The following is a 14,724-nucleotide window of genomic DNA, read 5'->3' as shown; positions in this document are numbered from 1 at the left end:
TCCCGAGTGAATCAAATATCTCACATTTGTTGTAAAATCGACGGTGTGTATAGTGGAATAAATGAAACAAGACACAAAATTTAAGAGGTTCCTCTACAGTCAGTGTGACTATAGTACATTCTTGGGGCAACAGTGGTGCCTTCATTATAATTTGGAATAATAAGATTACAAAGATAACTCTCACTATTTTCTCATCTCTTATTCCTCTCTCTCTCTCTCTCTCTTTCTTTCTTCCTCTTCCTTCCTCTCTCTCTGCCGTAAGTCTCTCTACTTTGGTGTTGTGTGGGGTTTGTATTTATATAGAAAATGAGAATAGTGTGCAGCAAGCTTCAGCAGACAATGGGCCATTATTTAATTGTATGAGTGGACATCCACTATTCTACAACAACAACATCTACTATATTAAAACGTAACGATAGGAAGACCACATAATAATGTCAAGAATTTATAAATAATGTATCATTAATTGTACAGCAAAAATTAGCTTTGAAACACCTGCTTTCTGCTAATACCAGTTAAATGATTTTCCAAAATGACCATTCTACCTTATTTTGAATTTTTTTTTTAACAAAAGATAATATTTATATTAAGAGTAGGGGGAGGGTTTGGCCTTACAATTGACTACCAATAATAGTTCAAATTTATCTTTGGCGAAAATCAAACCCAAGACCTCTCTATTACACCTACAAGTAGGGCTGGAAATTTTTTGCAAAAATTTCAAACCAAACCAAATAAACCCCGATCATATACTGAAAAAATCTAAACCAATAATACTGAAGTTTTTGAGATTCATACCGAACCGATTCCGAACTTTTCAGTACAAAAATTGGGATTACATATTCAATGATTCAGAAATCTCGAACTCAACCAAATATATATATATATTTTTTGGTTGCATGCACGTTGAATGTTGAATTTAAGTAGTTTGATAGTAGACTATATTTGTGACACCCCGTCCAGAAATATTTGTATCGATGGCGTGAAATTACTAAAGTACCCTTGAACGTTTGTGGTGTTGTGTGGTTTAAGTTTTGGATGTGGACCAATATGTTAAGTCCTTAATATTTTGGAACCAATTAGGAACTTAGACTTACGTTTGTTTTCTTGTTTTTGGTTGGTTGCAAACTAGACCACACAACACACACACACAAATCCTTTTCCCCGTTGACTTTTTCTCTTTCTCCGTCTCTCGGACTTCATCCATTTTTTGTGCAAGTCGTACGAACACCACCTAAACCATTCCATTTCTTCACATATCGACGTCAAAGAGGATGTTTTTATGTTCCTTGCAAGCTCAGGAACTCATCTACATTATTATCTGGACGTGAAGCCTTCATTTTCCTGAGAAACCATAATCTCCGATTCGAGCACTGTACATGCAATCATAAATGTGAAGTTTTGAGGAGATTTTAAGCTGCTAGGAAGTTTTAGAACGTCTTCACAAAGCTTGGAGAAGAAAAACGAAGTGTTTTGGACGTCGGGAAGTTGAGTTTAGTGAGTTTCAAGTTTGGCCGGATTATCGAGGCTTCTCCGGCGAGATTCCAAGGATTTCAGGGCTTGAAATTGGTAAAGTTTTGTTCTTTTCGTTGTAAGCTTTAATTTGAGACAAATTTGATGGAATTTGGTTGAGAAATAGAAGAGATATGAAGTTTTAAAGTTTTTCCAGAAACCAGCGAAAATTCGAGTTTCAGACATCGGCAACCGGCGACGCCCGCCGGAGAAGAAGACGAATATTCCGTCAGAGTTGACGGAATATTCTAATGACATCAGGTAACGCCCTTAACTTCTGTTAAGGTTTTAACGGAATATTCCTAACTGTCGTTAACTGTTCCGTTAGGGTTGGCCACACGTGGGGACGTGTCTGGCCGTGCCTTGGCAGGCACGTGGGTGGTCTGAAAATTTTTCTAAAAATATGGGGATGTTTGTGGTGTTGAGTAGATCACGTTGGTATATTTAAACATCTCATTTAAGCAATGTTTTAGAAGTTATTAGCTAGTTTCGTTTATGTGCTTTAAATTAACGTTTATATAGTTGTTTCGCATATAGGTGAAACCTATCCTCTGGAAGAGTGCAGTCAATCGAGGCTTGGGGGCTACGACCCTTCCACATACCAGTGAGTGGGCTTTTGGTTTTCCGTATATACCTATATACTTGAGATTTTTCCCAGAAAATCGATTTAAATGAAATTATGTTTGAAATGCCATGCCTATTGATTTATACTTAGACTATGAATTTGTATGATATGTGCATATTGTGATTTGACACGGTGGACGCTCAGGTAAGTACCAGGTGAGTTATAGATTGTTTATGTGAATTGATGATTATGTGAGATGTGTTGAGAGCTCATAAACCTGCACCTCGATGTTAGTGCTCCCGCCCAGAGTTAGGGCACAGTCATTCACATGATGTTCACCTCCTGCATGATACGCTTACCTTGGATCCAAGTTAGGTGTATAGTACTGTCGTACAGACCATTGTAGGTGGTTCCGACTCGTAGGTGACCCGCGATTATTCGCACAGTCTTCACGTGATCGTAGCACTTGAGCGTATTTATTTACACCCAGTCCTGTCGTACAGACCACTTTAGGTAGTTCCGACTCGTGTGCAGGTATATTTGTTGAGATGTGGATTTGAGTTGTATAGGTCACGTTAGGTGACTCCAGCTAGATGAATGAGCTTTAGATTCAACTGTACAAGTCACATTAGATGACTCTGGCTGACATATCATTTGCATTGATTTATATCACCTGGCTTACATATTTTTTATGCTGAGATATTCGACATGGCATATTGTGAATTTTGCTATTCTGAGCATGGTTGTGGTATAGATATGTATTCCATTTTCTGTGAAATTATACAGGTTTTACGACGAGGGGTTATTATCTTTGGTAATTGAAATAGTTTTGAAAAACTTTGTTTTTGCCCACTCACACTTTCTGTTTTGCGCCCCTTCAGGTTCTAGTTAGGAGTGCTTTTTGGTGGCTTGCGAGGAATCTACGGCAGTTCTGACAGATTATCAGCATTGTATGGTCACCTTTGGGTGTTGTATAATTAGTAATTGTCCTGCTGGACTGCACTTAGGCTACTTATACTCTGGTTGTGAATTCACACTTATTTCGTCTTGCGCCTTATCTTATCTAGTGCTTTAGTTAGTTCGGTTTTTATTTATTCGCATTTCTTATATTAATCTTGCTTCCGCACTGTGCACATGGCTACGTCACTTTCACGTGACGCCCAACACGCCTTGATTTCAGACGGGGTATGTCAATATTAGAAATAAAAGCATGAAATTAAGTAGTTTGAAGCTTTGAAACATTAATTTGACTTGGTACGAATGAATTGGTATTTCAATTGGTATAAAATTTTAAATTGATATGAAGTAAAAAGTTTAAATTTAAATAGTTATACAATTGGAAAACAAAATTTTAGGCGAAAAAGTCAAATTTTAGTCTGTAACCCAAAAATTTCAAAATTCAAAATTTAACTTAAAAACTCAAAATCGAAAATGCAAACCAGAAATAATTAATACATTTCGAGAATCATGAAAATTAAGAATACCAAAATTTCAGTTCGAGATTGTTCTTCAAATTCCCATGCTGAAAATTTTCAATTTGGAATTCGATATACCATGTTCGATTTGGAATTCCATACCGAATCGCCTCTACTTACAAATAAAAGATAAATATTTATCCACCAGATTCTCTCTTTAGATCTGAAATTTTCGCGTCCTTCCCCTGATCTCGTTGATCTTCCTCGTCTCCGAGCTCGCGTTCTCCCTCCTAGGTCGCGATCTCCCTCTGGTAAACTTCCTTCTCTTGTCTGAAAGTTTCAGATTATTTCATTATTTATCTGTTAGATGTTCTTGTTGGGTTTTTAAATTTGGGGATGTGCAGAAAACAGCCATGGAGGTTGGAGTCTGAATCTTCTCTCAAAACCTGATAGTGTGAAGTGCAGCAGACACACCAGGCACTGCCACTCCTCCTGAGACTCCTCCTCACTATCAGCCAGCCATTGTTGCGGTCTGTAACTTCTTCTTCTTCTTCTTTTAAATTTGTTATTTTTCTTTAATTTAGGGATTTTAGCTATAATTTAATTTATTTAATTCAGTTATAATTTAGCTTCTTCTTCTTCTTCTTCTTCTTCTTCTTCTTTTAATTCCTCAGAGACCAAACTCCAACTCCAAACATCAATGTCGGACTCCGGCGACTTCCTCCACAAAACTCATGTCGTTCTATTCCCCAGCGCCGGCATGGGCCATCTCACTCCCTTTCTACGACTTGCCGCATTACTGCTTTCCCAAAACCATTGCCCCCTGACTCTCACCCTCATCACCACCCACCCCACAGTCTCACTCGCCGAGTCGTCACTCATCACTCGCTTCCTCTCCGCCTTCCCCGACCGAGTCAGTGAGCTCGAGTTCCATCTCCTTCCTCTAGACCCTTCAACGGCCAAATCCACTGACCCTTTTTTCGTCAGGTTTGAAGCCATCCGCCGCTCTGCATACCTCCTCACTCCTCTGCTCTCTTCTCTCTGTCCGCCTCCCTCCGCCATTATCTTCGACATCAGTTTAATCTCCCCGGTTATCCTCGCCGTCGAAAGCCTCCCTTTTCATGTCCCTGCCTACGTTCTTGTCACCACCTCCGCCAGAATGTTGTCTCTCTTCGCATCTTACCACAAATTAGCTTCCTCTTTAACAGAGCTCACGGACGATGGTGTTCTTGAAATCCCCGGCATCAGTCCGCCAATTTCCAAATCGTCGATTCCTCCATTGCTTCTGAATCCAAACAGTTTTTTTTCGAGTTTGTTCTTGGATGACGGTCCAAAGCTCAAAAATTTGAATGGGATTCTGATCAATTCGTTTGAAGAGCTGGAAGCAGAGGCATTGGGCGCGCTTAATGGCGGGAAAGTGATTACGGCTGATGGGTTGCCACCAATTTTTTCTGTTGGGCCTTTTGTGCCCTGTGAATTTGAGAAGCTGCAGGGAGACGTCGGTGATGGCGATCGATTGAAGAGGTGGCTGGATGAACAGCCTGATGGGTCGGTGGTGTATGTGAGCTTCGGAAGCAGGACAGCTCTGTCGACGGAACAAATCGGAGAGGTGGGAGAAGGGTTGGTGAGAAGTGGGGTTAGGTTTTTGTGGGTGGTGAAGGAGAAGCTGGTTGACAGGGAGGAGGAAGATGAGGGTAATTTAATAAAAGTGAAGGGGAGGGGGGTTGTAGTGAGAAGGTGGGTGGAGCAAGGAGAAATCTTGGGGCACAAGGCGGTGGGTGGGTTTGTGAGCCATTGTGGGTGGAACTCGGTGGTGGAGGCGGCGTGGAACGGAGTTAGGGTTCTGGCTTGGCCGCTGAATGGGGATCAAAAGGTGAATGCAGAGGTGGTTGTGAGGAGTGGGGTTGGGATTTGGGACAAAACTTGGGGTTGGGGTGGTGGTGATCGGATTGTGGTGAAGGGGCAAATGATTGCTGATAAGATTAGAGAATTGATGGAGAGTGAAGATCTGAGGGTGGAAGCTGAAAGGGTTGGAGGAGAGGCTAAGAGGGCCGCCGGAGCCGGTGGTGGCCGGGACAAAATGTTCAAGCAGCTAATTGAGAATTGGAAGAAGCAACATGCATGAGGCATGTCTTGGCAAGCTTTCTCTGTTTTCTCAGTCTGGTTTCTGTTTCAGTAATAAAGGCAAAGCAATTTTCTTATGAAAATTATGTGTCCTCAATACAATAAGAAAATTATGTGTTCTCAATACTGAATTTTCACGAGAATCATTCATTTTCTTAATTGTCATTTAATTATCACAATTTAGCAGGCATCGAAGTGGACTTTGGGATAGCTACAAGCATCGTCCAGTAAATAATATATACACGTGCTATATTATGGATGAATTAATCATATCACGTTACAGATAGTGTGACAATTATATTGAAAAAATACTTATATTTTTGTAGTGACTTGTACGGATGACATGTGTTCGTACTTTCAAAGTTTAGAACATTTACTCCATTACTCAAAGTCTTCTACTATTGCCTCCATCAAAAGACTTCAAAAGCCTAATCGATAAGAAACTTTTCAGTGCGTTGGGAATATGATTAGTACAAAAAGTATTATAGTACAAGTAGTTGGATGCTTAAAAAAAATTCAATTACTTGTATTATAACACTTACGTACCGACCCGTGTTTATGGCAAACAACAGAGCAAATAAAAACACGTCGTTTTTGTTTTGTCACCTCAAACGACATATTGACGAGTACAAATACACTGCCGTTTTGTGAAAAAACGTTCAAAAGTAGTTGTATGCTTCTGTGGTCGATATAAGCCGTAAATATAAGTTAATATACCTCCACTTGTTATCTCTTATTCGGCTTGGGGACCAAACAAAACCATGGCTTCCTCTTCATCTTCAGCTCTCTCCCACTCTTCCTTTAATATTTCAAGCACCAATTTAAATGTCTGGGAAAAACCTGGTAACCTGCATAGCAGAGTCCAAGTAAAGAGCTGTAAAAGACCTACCACCGTCGTAGTTTGTTCTAGTTCTTCTTCTCCGGCTCCGACGTCTCGCCGCCGCGTTCTTCTCCAAGGCTCCGTTTCTTTGGCTGCTTCAGCTGCCATTCTCCTCTGCTCAAATCCAGGTACGTAGTTCAAAGGACCCAAATATTATTTCTTCTTTATTTGTTCCCGTTGAGATATCAGTGACATATAACAAATGCGAAAAGGCTTAATTGTAACAATCCTCCTCAACCTGAAACCCTAGTTGCATTTTCGTCCCTGGATTTTAAAAGGGAAACTATTTGGCCTCTTGGAGATGCATGTTTGTAGACAAATTAGAATGTGACATATTCGAAGCAACTTTTACTTTTCTAGTTTTAACGAAATGTTTTGGTATGTCTCGAATTCTGATTGACATAAAAGAATGAACGACATCTTACATGTAAGTAGCCAAACAGTAGGTCTGGCCGTTCGGTCAACCATGCAACTTGCCCTTAAATTGGAGGACGGCTAACCATTGTTTTCGAACCAAGGGAACAGAATGCAGATCATGGTATTGTAACTATTGTTTATGAATAATTGCTATGATTGAGTAAGGTATTAGTCCTCTAGCATAGTTTTCAAATTAGGGAAGCTGAGAAGATCGAAAAATTAAATTTATGTACCTTGTTTGCAGCTGAAGCTGGATTTCTATCAGGATCGACCGGAATAGAATCAGTTCCGGGTCCTGAGTTGCCTCAAATCGACTTCCTCAAACGCTTCAATGGTTCAACTTTCACCCTCTCCCGGTCCACTGAGAATTACATTCATCAAGCTTACTCAAATATGTGACCAAATGTTGTTGCAGAAGAAAACCAGAAAAAGTATGCAGAAAATGATGCAAGATTCAGATCAACTCAAATACTCAAGGAGCTACTAGAAAAATCCAAGCTCAACAAAGAAAAGTAAGTCAGTTCTTCGCATAAGATCAACCGCCAAAGTTCTAGGCTTGTGCTACTGCTACACATAAACCCTAAATATACAGTAGCACGAGCCTGGAGGCTTTAAAGGAGTGACCGAGGTTTTGATATCATTTACGTCAAACAATCGTGTTGTTAAGGAATGAGCAACAATTCCAACGTCGAAACAAAATACAGATGTATCGCGTGTCGTATGTTACCTTGTAAAGTGTTATGTGAATCGAAATTGAAAATGTGCAGGAATAGTAAGGAAATTCAAGACAAGTACTGCATACGCGGGGCGGAGTGGGGAGTTGGAGATTGCTCGGCGGAGGGAATGACACCTGACGAGAAAGACAAGTTCATCGCAATGTTGAAGGAGAAGGCTGGCGTCAAGGATTGATTTTTACTAACTTGTGCAAGCTCTCTGCTTTCTGTAAACCGTAATTTCCAAGTAACTCGTAGGATCTTCTCGTTTGAAGAGATGAATAAATTTGTAATAAGAGTACACGACCACGACTACTACGACTCTACGAGCATAAAACGATTCAATTGATGCGCAGTATGGGAGATACGACCCCGACTATTACGAGCATATAATTATGATATTTATACATGTAAGCGCGTGCTAAGAGACTAGTATGTAAGAGGATTATGCAGGTTTTTGCATGATTTAGGGAATACTTCAAATTACAAAGACGTAGGACAAAACAAAATAATGAACTTTAAAAAGTAGGTAAAGGCTTTTACAATCTTAAATTACAAAGTTCCAAACATTTGAATTTATGATTTCATTTCATAGTGATAGCGATACGGATTTTTCTACTTTTGCTTCATAATCGTATGAAGAAAATTTGTGACAAAAAGGTAATTTATGTTACTGAAAACACGTTCATGTGACTATTATTTTCTCAAAACATTAAAATGCATGGTTTCACAAAGAATTGTAGGAAAAAGATGATTGTTGAGAAAATTTTCAATGAACTTAAAATGCGTTCATGTATCATTATTATTTTACTCAATTCATAATACGTGGATATGTAATATACTCTACAACTGAAACTCAATAACGCTCTTATTCACTTTTATAATAATAGTAAAATGATATCCAACGCAATTTATGTTTTAGGCATACATAGATCTCCTAGGTAATCAAAGGCAAAAGACAAGAAAACCAAATAAAAAAAATTAAAAGTCCAGTAAAAAAATTATATAAAAAACTAATAATTTAGTTTTACATTATTCGTGTGTATATCCTAATCTTGGCCAAAATCCCATGGGGATTGCAAGCTCAGCGACCCAGCAATCATAGCTGTCTCTCTCTCTCTCTCTCTGTCACACAGGTGCTCTTCCCCTCTCTCTTCTCCACGGATTTTACAATTTCTTCAATTTTTTTTTTTAATTTCATTTATTTGATTTTCATCTTCAATTTCAATTGTTTCTCGGAAAATTCCAGGCTAGGGTTAGATGTACAGTTCCCGTTGGTTCTATGTAATGGACAATTGAATTCGTTTCATTTTCTTGCAGTTTCTCAGCTGCCAAACGGGATTTCTAAGAAATTCAGCTGTTTGGTGCTTTGAAAGCTTGCTCTATTAGAATTTGAATTGGAATTGGGGCTTCTCAGCAAAAAGAGGGGAGGAAGAAGAAAAGGTGATTTTTCGGTTGAAATTGCTCGCGGAATTGTAACTGGTAAAATTAGGTAAAGGGTTTATTTGGTTGTGTAAAACTTCAAATTTGTTTTAGCTAACTTGTGTAACTTTGTTGAAAATCATGATCTTATTTGTATATAAATGTGATAAATTTGATTGTTAAATAGCTTCTTTCTTTCGTTTTCAGGGAAATTCTGCGTGATTAGTTTGGTTAGCATTGTGGAATTCATGTGGGAGTTGAAAGCTTGAATTTTGAAATTTCTGGTGTTACTAGTGATTCTCGCTTCGGGATTGTGACTGCAATTCGGAGTCACAAAAATGTACCGGACTGTGGCTACAGCCACAACTGCAACCAGGGGCGGATCTCCGACTGATAGCGGGGATTGTGTTGTCACTTTGGATCAAGTTCCACGGTGGAGCAATTCAGAGCATCGTTCTTCCTTGGAATATGACAATGAAGATCCTTCGTTAAATTCGTTTTCAAATTCGTTTTTTCCTGATCCTTTAACTTCCCAATCTGGGGGAGAGAGCAGTAGCAATGGGATAGTCTCAAGATTTCCAGTTGACCATGAAATTAATTCAAAGATATATCTATGGAGAGGGAACCCATGGAATCTCGAAGTTGATGCGGTAGTGAATTCTACAAATGAGGTGAGTACTAGGTTATGATGATGAATCTTTGAAAGAGATTTCGTGATATATAAACCTGGTGACATTGGTAAAAGAAACAAGTGTCTAATATATTGTACTAGTCTGACATGCTTTTCGATTGGACGATTTACAGAACATGGATGAAGCACATTGTAGTCCTGGTTTGCATGCTGCGGCTGGACCTGGTCTTGCAGAAGAATGTGCAGCACTGGTATGCACTCTTGTCTTCAGACATTCTTCGTCAGTTGTTGAAACTTGAAATGCAATGTAAATACAGATTTATGGGTAAAATCGAAGATGTTGAATGGGATACGACATGGAATTTTCAATGTCGTTGGCTTTTTAAAGCCTCCTGTGGTGTGCTGTCAGAATTAGTTTCTATTAAGAGTCAACTGATTTGATATACCTCTGTTTGTTGGCAGGGTGGATGTAGAACAGGGATGGCAAAGGTTACTAAAGCGTATGACCTTCCAGCTAGGTGGGTACAGCAGTAAAGTTTTCATTTAGAGAGTTCATTGTGCACAAGTACCCTTTCATGTATGTATTTTGACTAAACGAATGATGTTTCTTTCCTTGTACATTTTTCCAGGAGGGTTATCCATACTGTCGGTCCCAAGTATGCAGTGAAATACCATACTGCTGCAGAAAATGCTCTGAGCCATTGTTATCGTTCTTGCCTTGAACTTCTCATTGAAAATGGGCTGCAAAGGTGCTTGGCAGATGATTTGTGCTATCAATTGTTCTTCCCTTTTGTTTTGTTCTTTGTAAAGTGTGAAGCTTATTTTGTTTGGCCAATGCATTGTAGCATTGCAATGGGCTGTATATATACAGAAGCTAAGAACTACCCTCGTGAGCCAGCTGCCCATGTTGCTATAAGTGAGTTACTTTCTTACATGTTTCAGAAGTTAGTTTCTTTGCAATGATGTATTATGTGAAGCACGTGAAGTACATTGAGCATATCTGTGCATCCATGGGAAATAGAAAGGCCTGATACTAGCTTTTGTTGGATTATATACAAAATCATAACATTAATATCGCATGGTAAGGAAAGGATAACAATCAACCAATATTCAAAATAAAAGTGAGGATGGCTCCTGTTATCTCTTGCAGATGTAGTCTCTTATGATGAGTTAGATTATGGTACAATCTTTAAAATATGTGCATGTCTTTGGCATTCTATGATACATATAACTTGCTTATCTATTAGTATGAGTGCCGGATTACTCAAATTTTAGTCATGTATATACATCAACGTTTTAGTTGCTGCAGGATAAAGTTCACTGAATATTCGATTATTTCTCTCATTCTTTACTCTCCAACTTATCTATTTTCTGTTTTTTTCAGGGACTGTACGACGTTTTCTGGAAAAGCAAAAAGATAAAATCGCAGCTGTTGTTTTTTGTACTACCACATCAATGGATACAGAGATATACAAAAGGTTAATAAACATAGTTATTTATTTATAGAGCACAGGCTGCTTCATCATGATATATGTGACTTCTAAACTCCATTTTTGGTTTTACTGTTACAAAATATTGAGAAATCATTCCCCTTTACTTTTTTTTCCCAACCTAGATTACTTCCGCTTTACTTTCCCCGAGATAAACTTGAAGAGGAGATTGCCTTCTCGAAGCTCCCTGCAGATGTAGGTGATGAAAATGGCGAGACAATTATAGATGAGCGCAAAATCAGAATAAAGCCCTTACCCAAGAAGAATATTCCAAAGCCTCCCCAGGCTCCAGTTGAGCTTCCTGTGAGTGATGTTGGCTTGGTACAAAGGTCAGTCAATGACTCGATTAGAATTTTTTAGCATATCATAGAAAAACTTAGGGCAGCTTTGACTAATCAAGAGATGCCTAGAAAATTCTTGCCGGAGAAAGCTGCTGAAGAATTCCATGTTTCATAAGTCAAGTTTCATACTTCATAGATGTCTGTGCACTTACATTCTCTGTTATTGTGGTTATCAAGCTTATTGTTCCTTTTGATATACCATTATCATTAGCTCTTTTGGTTAAAATCCTTGACTTACTTGCTGAATTTGTTATATAGGAACTCATCATATTTGGATTCATATTTGGATCCTGCCTTCATGTCCTTAATAAAAGATCCAGATCAGAGACGCAAGGAACAATGGGAGAAAACTGCTCAAGCAAAAAGTGGATGGAATTGTGCTAAAATGCTTGGGTTTGGCGAGCTTGGTGGACCTCCATTGTCTGCTGCAGAAGAATACTCGCTTCATTCAAGATACCTTGCTAAAGCAAATTCTCTTAATCTTTCAGAAATTGCAGAAATGAAAATTGTGTAAGATTTATAACTCTTTCATCATTAACTCAGTGGCAGTTGTGGAGTCTTAAGCTTGTAGATTTTCACAGTTGGACAGCTGCTAATATGTAAAGTGCTTTTCATTCTAATTTACTCTTTGCTATTGGTAGCAGTAGCACTTCCGTTAGCTCATATCTTGTACACAGAAAAAAAAAGGAGAAGCTTTTATGTTGTTAAAAACAATGCAAATGTTGATATGTTGCTACCTAATGGTGGCTGAACCTAGGAATATTATGAATCTAAAAATGGTTGCATCTAAATGGTTGTATGAGATGTATTCATTTAAACTAATTTCTATTTTTCTGTCTATTTCAGTTACCGAGGTGGGGTTGACAGCGAGGGTCGTCCTGTAATGGTGGTAGTGGGGGCACATTTTCTTTTGCGATGTCTTGATCTAGAACGATTTGTACACCATGTTGTTAAGGTAATACAGCATTAAATTTGGGATTAATCTGCATATGTTGTAGAGTTATTGTATAGTTATGTTGTTGGCCACTAGTATAGCTAATCTTGTTTATTGGTTTGCAGGAGTTTGAACCCTTAATACAAAAGCCTTATACTATTGTATACTTCCACTCTGCAGCATCTTTACAGCTGTAAGTTGTTCATAGTTGAGTTTCAGAAAATGCAAAACTTCAAACAATTCTAGGGTCATAAGGTTTTTCATGTCATTCTATACTCACACTCCAGGTGACAGTTCAGTTTCTGTGAAAGATGAGAAAAGAATTTTCGAACACTCACAACAACTGCCGAACTAACGTAGATTGAAGTAACTTCTTCGGTGGAATTTTAATTTCTAATTATGAACACAAGTGATGATCAGTAAACTAATAGCTTATATTGATAGCATGTCTCTGCAACTGATTGAGTATCCTTTCGTGCATGTTTTGCAGCCAGCCAGACTTGGGGTGGATGAAAAGGGTACAACAGATACTTGGTCGTAAACACCAACGTAATCTGCATGTAGGTATCACTGCGTTTGTCCATATACATTAGGAACTATGTCCGTTAATCATGTCTCTAATCTTTATCTTTTTTACATAGGCAATATACGTCCTTCACCCGACATTTGGGCTGAAGGCTGCAATATTTGCCCTGCAACTGTTCGTGGACAATGTGGTATGTCTAAGTTTGTTTGCGATTCTTGTTATCAAGACTTTCATCACTTAAAAAGCCTGCTGTAAGTGAATGTTATTCTAACTTATGTTTCTAGGTCTGGAAGAAAGTGGTATATGTAGATAGATTACTGCAGCTCTTTCGATATGTTCCTCGTGAGCAGTTGACCATCCCTGACTTTGTGTTCCAGTTGAGTTTCTTTGTTCCTTTTCTCCATCCTAGCATGCAATGATTACATTGGAAGGTAAACAGACGTTTGATTCTAATGATTTTCGGGCCTGTGATCAATGCAGGCACGATTTGGAAGTGAACGGTGGGAAGGGTCTTATCGTGGACCCGAGAACCAAGTATGTGTATCATCGACCGTAGCATTGCGAATACAGGGTTCCATGAGGCAATGAAGGAGGTCCATGGCATGTGATTTCTTGATTCAAATTTATTTTCTTGTATCTTATAGGTAGATGGGAGTTGAATTTGCCGGTTTCCTGTGAAGAAAAAGATATCCTTTGTTTTTTGGGAAAGTTGTTTATGAAGCAAATGTTGTTTGAACCTAAAGATGGAAATTGATAATAAATATTCTTTATTGTCTTGTCTTGGATGAATTATCAATAAAATGTAAAGTTGGTTTGAGATTTCTTTATGCAATTTTTGTTTTCGTCTATTGATTCTCCTTTAGCATTTTAGTTAAAATGTTCCACGAGATTAGTATAACTCCTTACCTTGATCTCTAAGATTTGATTTGAAGTTGATAAAAATATTTCTTGAGTTTGTCAACTGTCAATCATTTTGGTCATTTTCGTGAAAAAACTATTAAATAAAGACTAAAATGACAAAAATACCCTCAATTTAATAAACAATGGGCAAAAATGATTTGACAAAAAGTCAGGCTATTTTTGTCATTTCATTTTTATTTAACGGTGAGTTATCACGAAATGACTAAAATGATAGACGGTGGACGATTTCAGAAACCAATTCTATCGCTTTCAAATTTTAAGGTCCAATCGCATAAACTTTTTTGGCTAAAAAAAAAGTTCTCTTTTTATTGAATCCAAAAGGTTAAAATTACCCAAAAAAAGTTGGAAATAAGGAGTTGGTTAATCTAAACTCCATATTAATATAATAGAACCACCAAAACTCATAAAATTATCATTAACCCTCTAATTAAAACTGAACATAGATAAGAACTGTGGGTAGTAATGTAATTCCACACAACCAAAATTTTGCTATTTTTTTAAAGCCTCACCTACCTATAATTCTAGTGAAAACTAATGAAAAGAGTTTAAAAACTTTGAGTTTTAATGATAAATACCATGATTGACTTTTTAGTGTAAAACTGTGATTTTTCGTTAAAATTCACATGATTCTAACATATCTCTAATCAAAAAATAAAAAATAAAAAGTCCCACATTCTCTCTCCCTCTCTTTCTCTCTCTCCTTCCATTTTAAAACAAAAAAAAATACAAAATTAAAAAGTAGTACAGTAAAATAAAAATAGTTTAATTTAAGAAGGGAATTGTTATTAACATTCCAAAAATATCATTCTACACTCCTCATAAATGTATTTTTTTTT

The 14,724-nt window shown here is 37.8% G+C and overlaps 3 protein-coding genes across 9 annotated transcripts; all 3 read left to right on the top strand.

Annotated features, from left to right (window-relative positions):
• Positions 1 to 3,512: 3,512 nt before the first annotated feature.
• Positions 3,513 to 5,739, top strand: LOC125477605 (UDP-glycosyltransferase 708G1-like). 4 transcript variants are annotated; one of them, XM_048584927.1, is made up of 3 exons: positions 3,513 to 3,800; positions 3,901 to 4,023; positions 4,164 to 5,739. In XM_048584927.1, exon 3 carries the CDS (start codon positions 4,190 to 4,192, stop codon positions 5,612 to 5,614), a length of 1,425 nt encoding a protein of 474 aa, XP_048440884.1. In that variant the 5' UTR covers positions 3,513 to 3,800; positions 3,901 to 4,023; positions 4,164 to 4,189; the 3' UTR covers positions 5,615 to 5,739. The 4 variants fall into 4 exon arrangements, with proteins under 4 accessions (XP_048440884.1, XP_048440882.1, XP_048440883.1 ...); XM_048584925.1 differs by having other exon boundaries at positions 3,894 to 4,023; XM_048584926.1 differs by having other exon boundaries at positions 3,514 to 3,800; positions 3,901 to 4,019.
• Positions 5,740 to 6,352: 613 nt separating this feature from the next.
• Positions 6,353 to 7,978, top strand: LOC125477786. Its single transcript, XM_048585250.1, has 4 exons — positions 6,353 to 6,621; positions 7,155 to 7,244; positions 7,326 to 7,422; positions 7,678 to 7,978. The coding sequence occupies exons 1-4, from the start codon at positions 6,375 to 6,377 to the stop codon at positions 7,817 to 7,819; spliced, it is 576 nt and encodes a 191-aa protein (XP_048441207.1). The 5' UTR covers positions 6,353 to 6,374; the 3' UTR covers positions 7,820 to 7,978.
• Positions 7,979 to 8,576: 598 nt separating this feature from the next.
• On the top strand, positions 8,577 to 13,786 carry LOC125477839 (protein GDAP2 homolog). 4 transcript variants are annotated; one of them, XM_048585339.1, is made up of 16 exons: positions 8,584 to 8,759; positions 8,944 to 9,115; positions 9,253 to 9,716; positions 9,850 to 9,927; positions 10,139 to 10,194; positions 10,306 to 10,425; positions 10,522 to 10,592; positions 11,061 to 11,154; positions 11,292 to 11,495; positions 11,766 to 12,017; positions 12,354 to 12,462; positions 12,567 to 12,634; positions 12,932 to 13,001; positions 13,083 to 13,157; positions 13,252 to 13,343; positions 13,448 to 13,786. In XM_048585339.1, exons 3-16 carry the CDS (start codon positions 9,384 to 9,386, stop codon positions 13,521 to 13,523), a joined length of 1,698 nt encoding a protein of 565 aa, XP_048441296.1. In that variant the 5' UTR covers positions 8,584 to 8,759; positions 8,944 to 9,115; positions 9,253 to 9,383; the 3' UTR covers positions 13,524 to 13,786. The 4 variants fall into 4 exon arrangements, with proteins under 4 accessions (XP_048441294.1, XP_048441295.1, XP_048441297.1 ...); XM_048585337.1 differs by having other exon boundaries at positions 8,577 to 8,759; positions 10,306 to 10,592; XM_048585338.1 differs by having other exon boundaries at positions 8,577 to 8,759; positions 8,873 to 9,115; positions 10,306 to 10,592.
• Positions 13,787 to 14,724: the final 938 nt, after the last annotated feature.

Source organism: the organism of the source record quoted next, unplaced genomic scaffold, assembly GCF_019419815.1.
Source record: "Pyrus x bretschneideri cultivar Hongxiangsu unplaced genomic scaffold, Pyrus_bretschneideri_v1 Contig22, whole genome shotgun sequence".
Taxonomy (NCBI): Eukaryota; Viridiplantae; Streptophyta; class Magnoliopsida; order Rosales; family Rosaceae; genus Pyrus; species Pyrus x bretschneideri.
Note: the sequence above shows the minus strand (reverse complement) of the source record. Positions and strands in the feature narration are given on the sequence as shown.

Coding starts and splice junctions, on each gene's coding strand:
- LOC125477605 (XM_048584927.1), top strand. CDS start 4,190: ATGTCGGACTCCGGCGACTTCCTCCACAAAACTCATGTCGTTCTATTC.
- LOC125477786 (XM_048585250.1), top strand. CDS start 6,375: ATGGCTTCCTCTTCATCTTCAGCTCTCTCCCACTCTTCCTTTAATATT. Junction 6,622..7,154: donor TCTCCTCTGCTCAAATCCAG/GTACGTAGTTCA, acceptor CCTTGTTTGCAG/CTGAAGCTGGATTTCTATCA. Junction 7,423..7,677: donor TCCAAGCTCAACAAAGAAAA/GTAAGTCAGTTC, acceptor GAAAATGTGCAG/GAATAGTAAGGAAATTCAAG.
- LOC125477839 (XM_048585337.1), top strand. CDS start 9,384: ATGTACCGGACTGTGGCTACAGCCACAACTGCAACCAGGGGCGGATCT. Junction 10,593..11,060: donor AGCTGCCCATGTTGCTATAA/GTGAGTTACTTT, acceptor TGTTTTTTTCAG/GGACTGTACGACGTTTTCTG. Junction 11,496..11,765: donor GATGTTGGCTTGGTACAAAG/GTCAGTCAATGA, acceptor TTTGTTATATAG/GAACTCATCATATTTGGATT.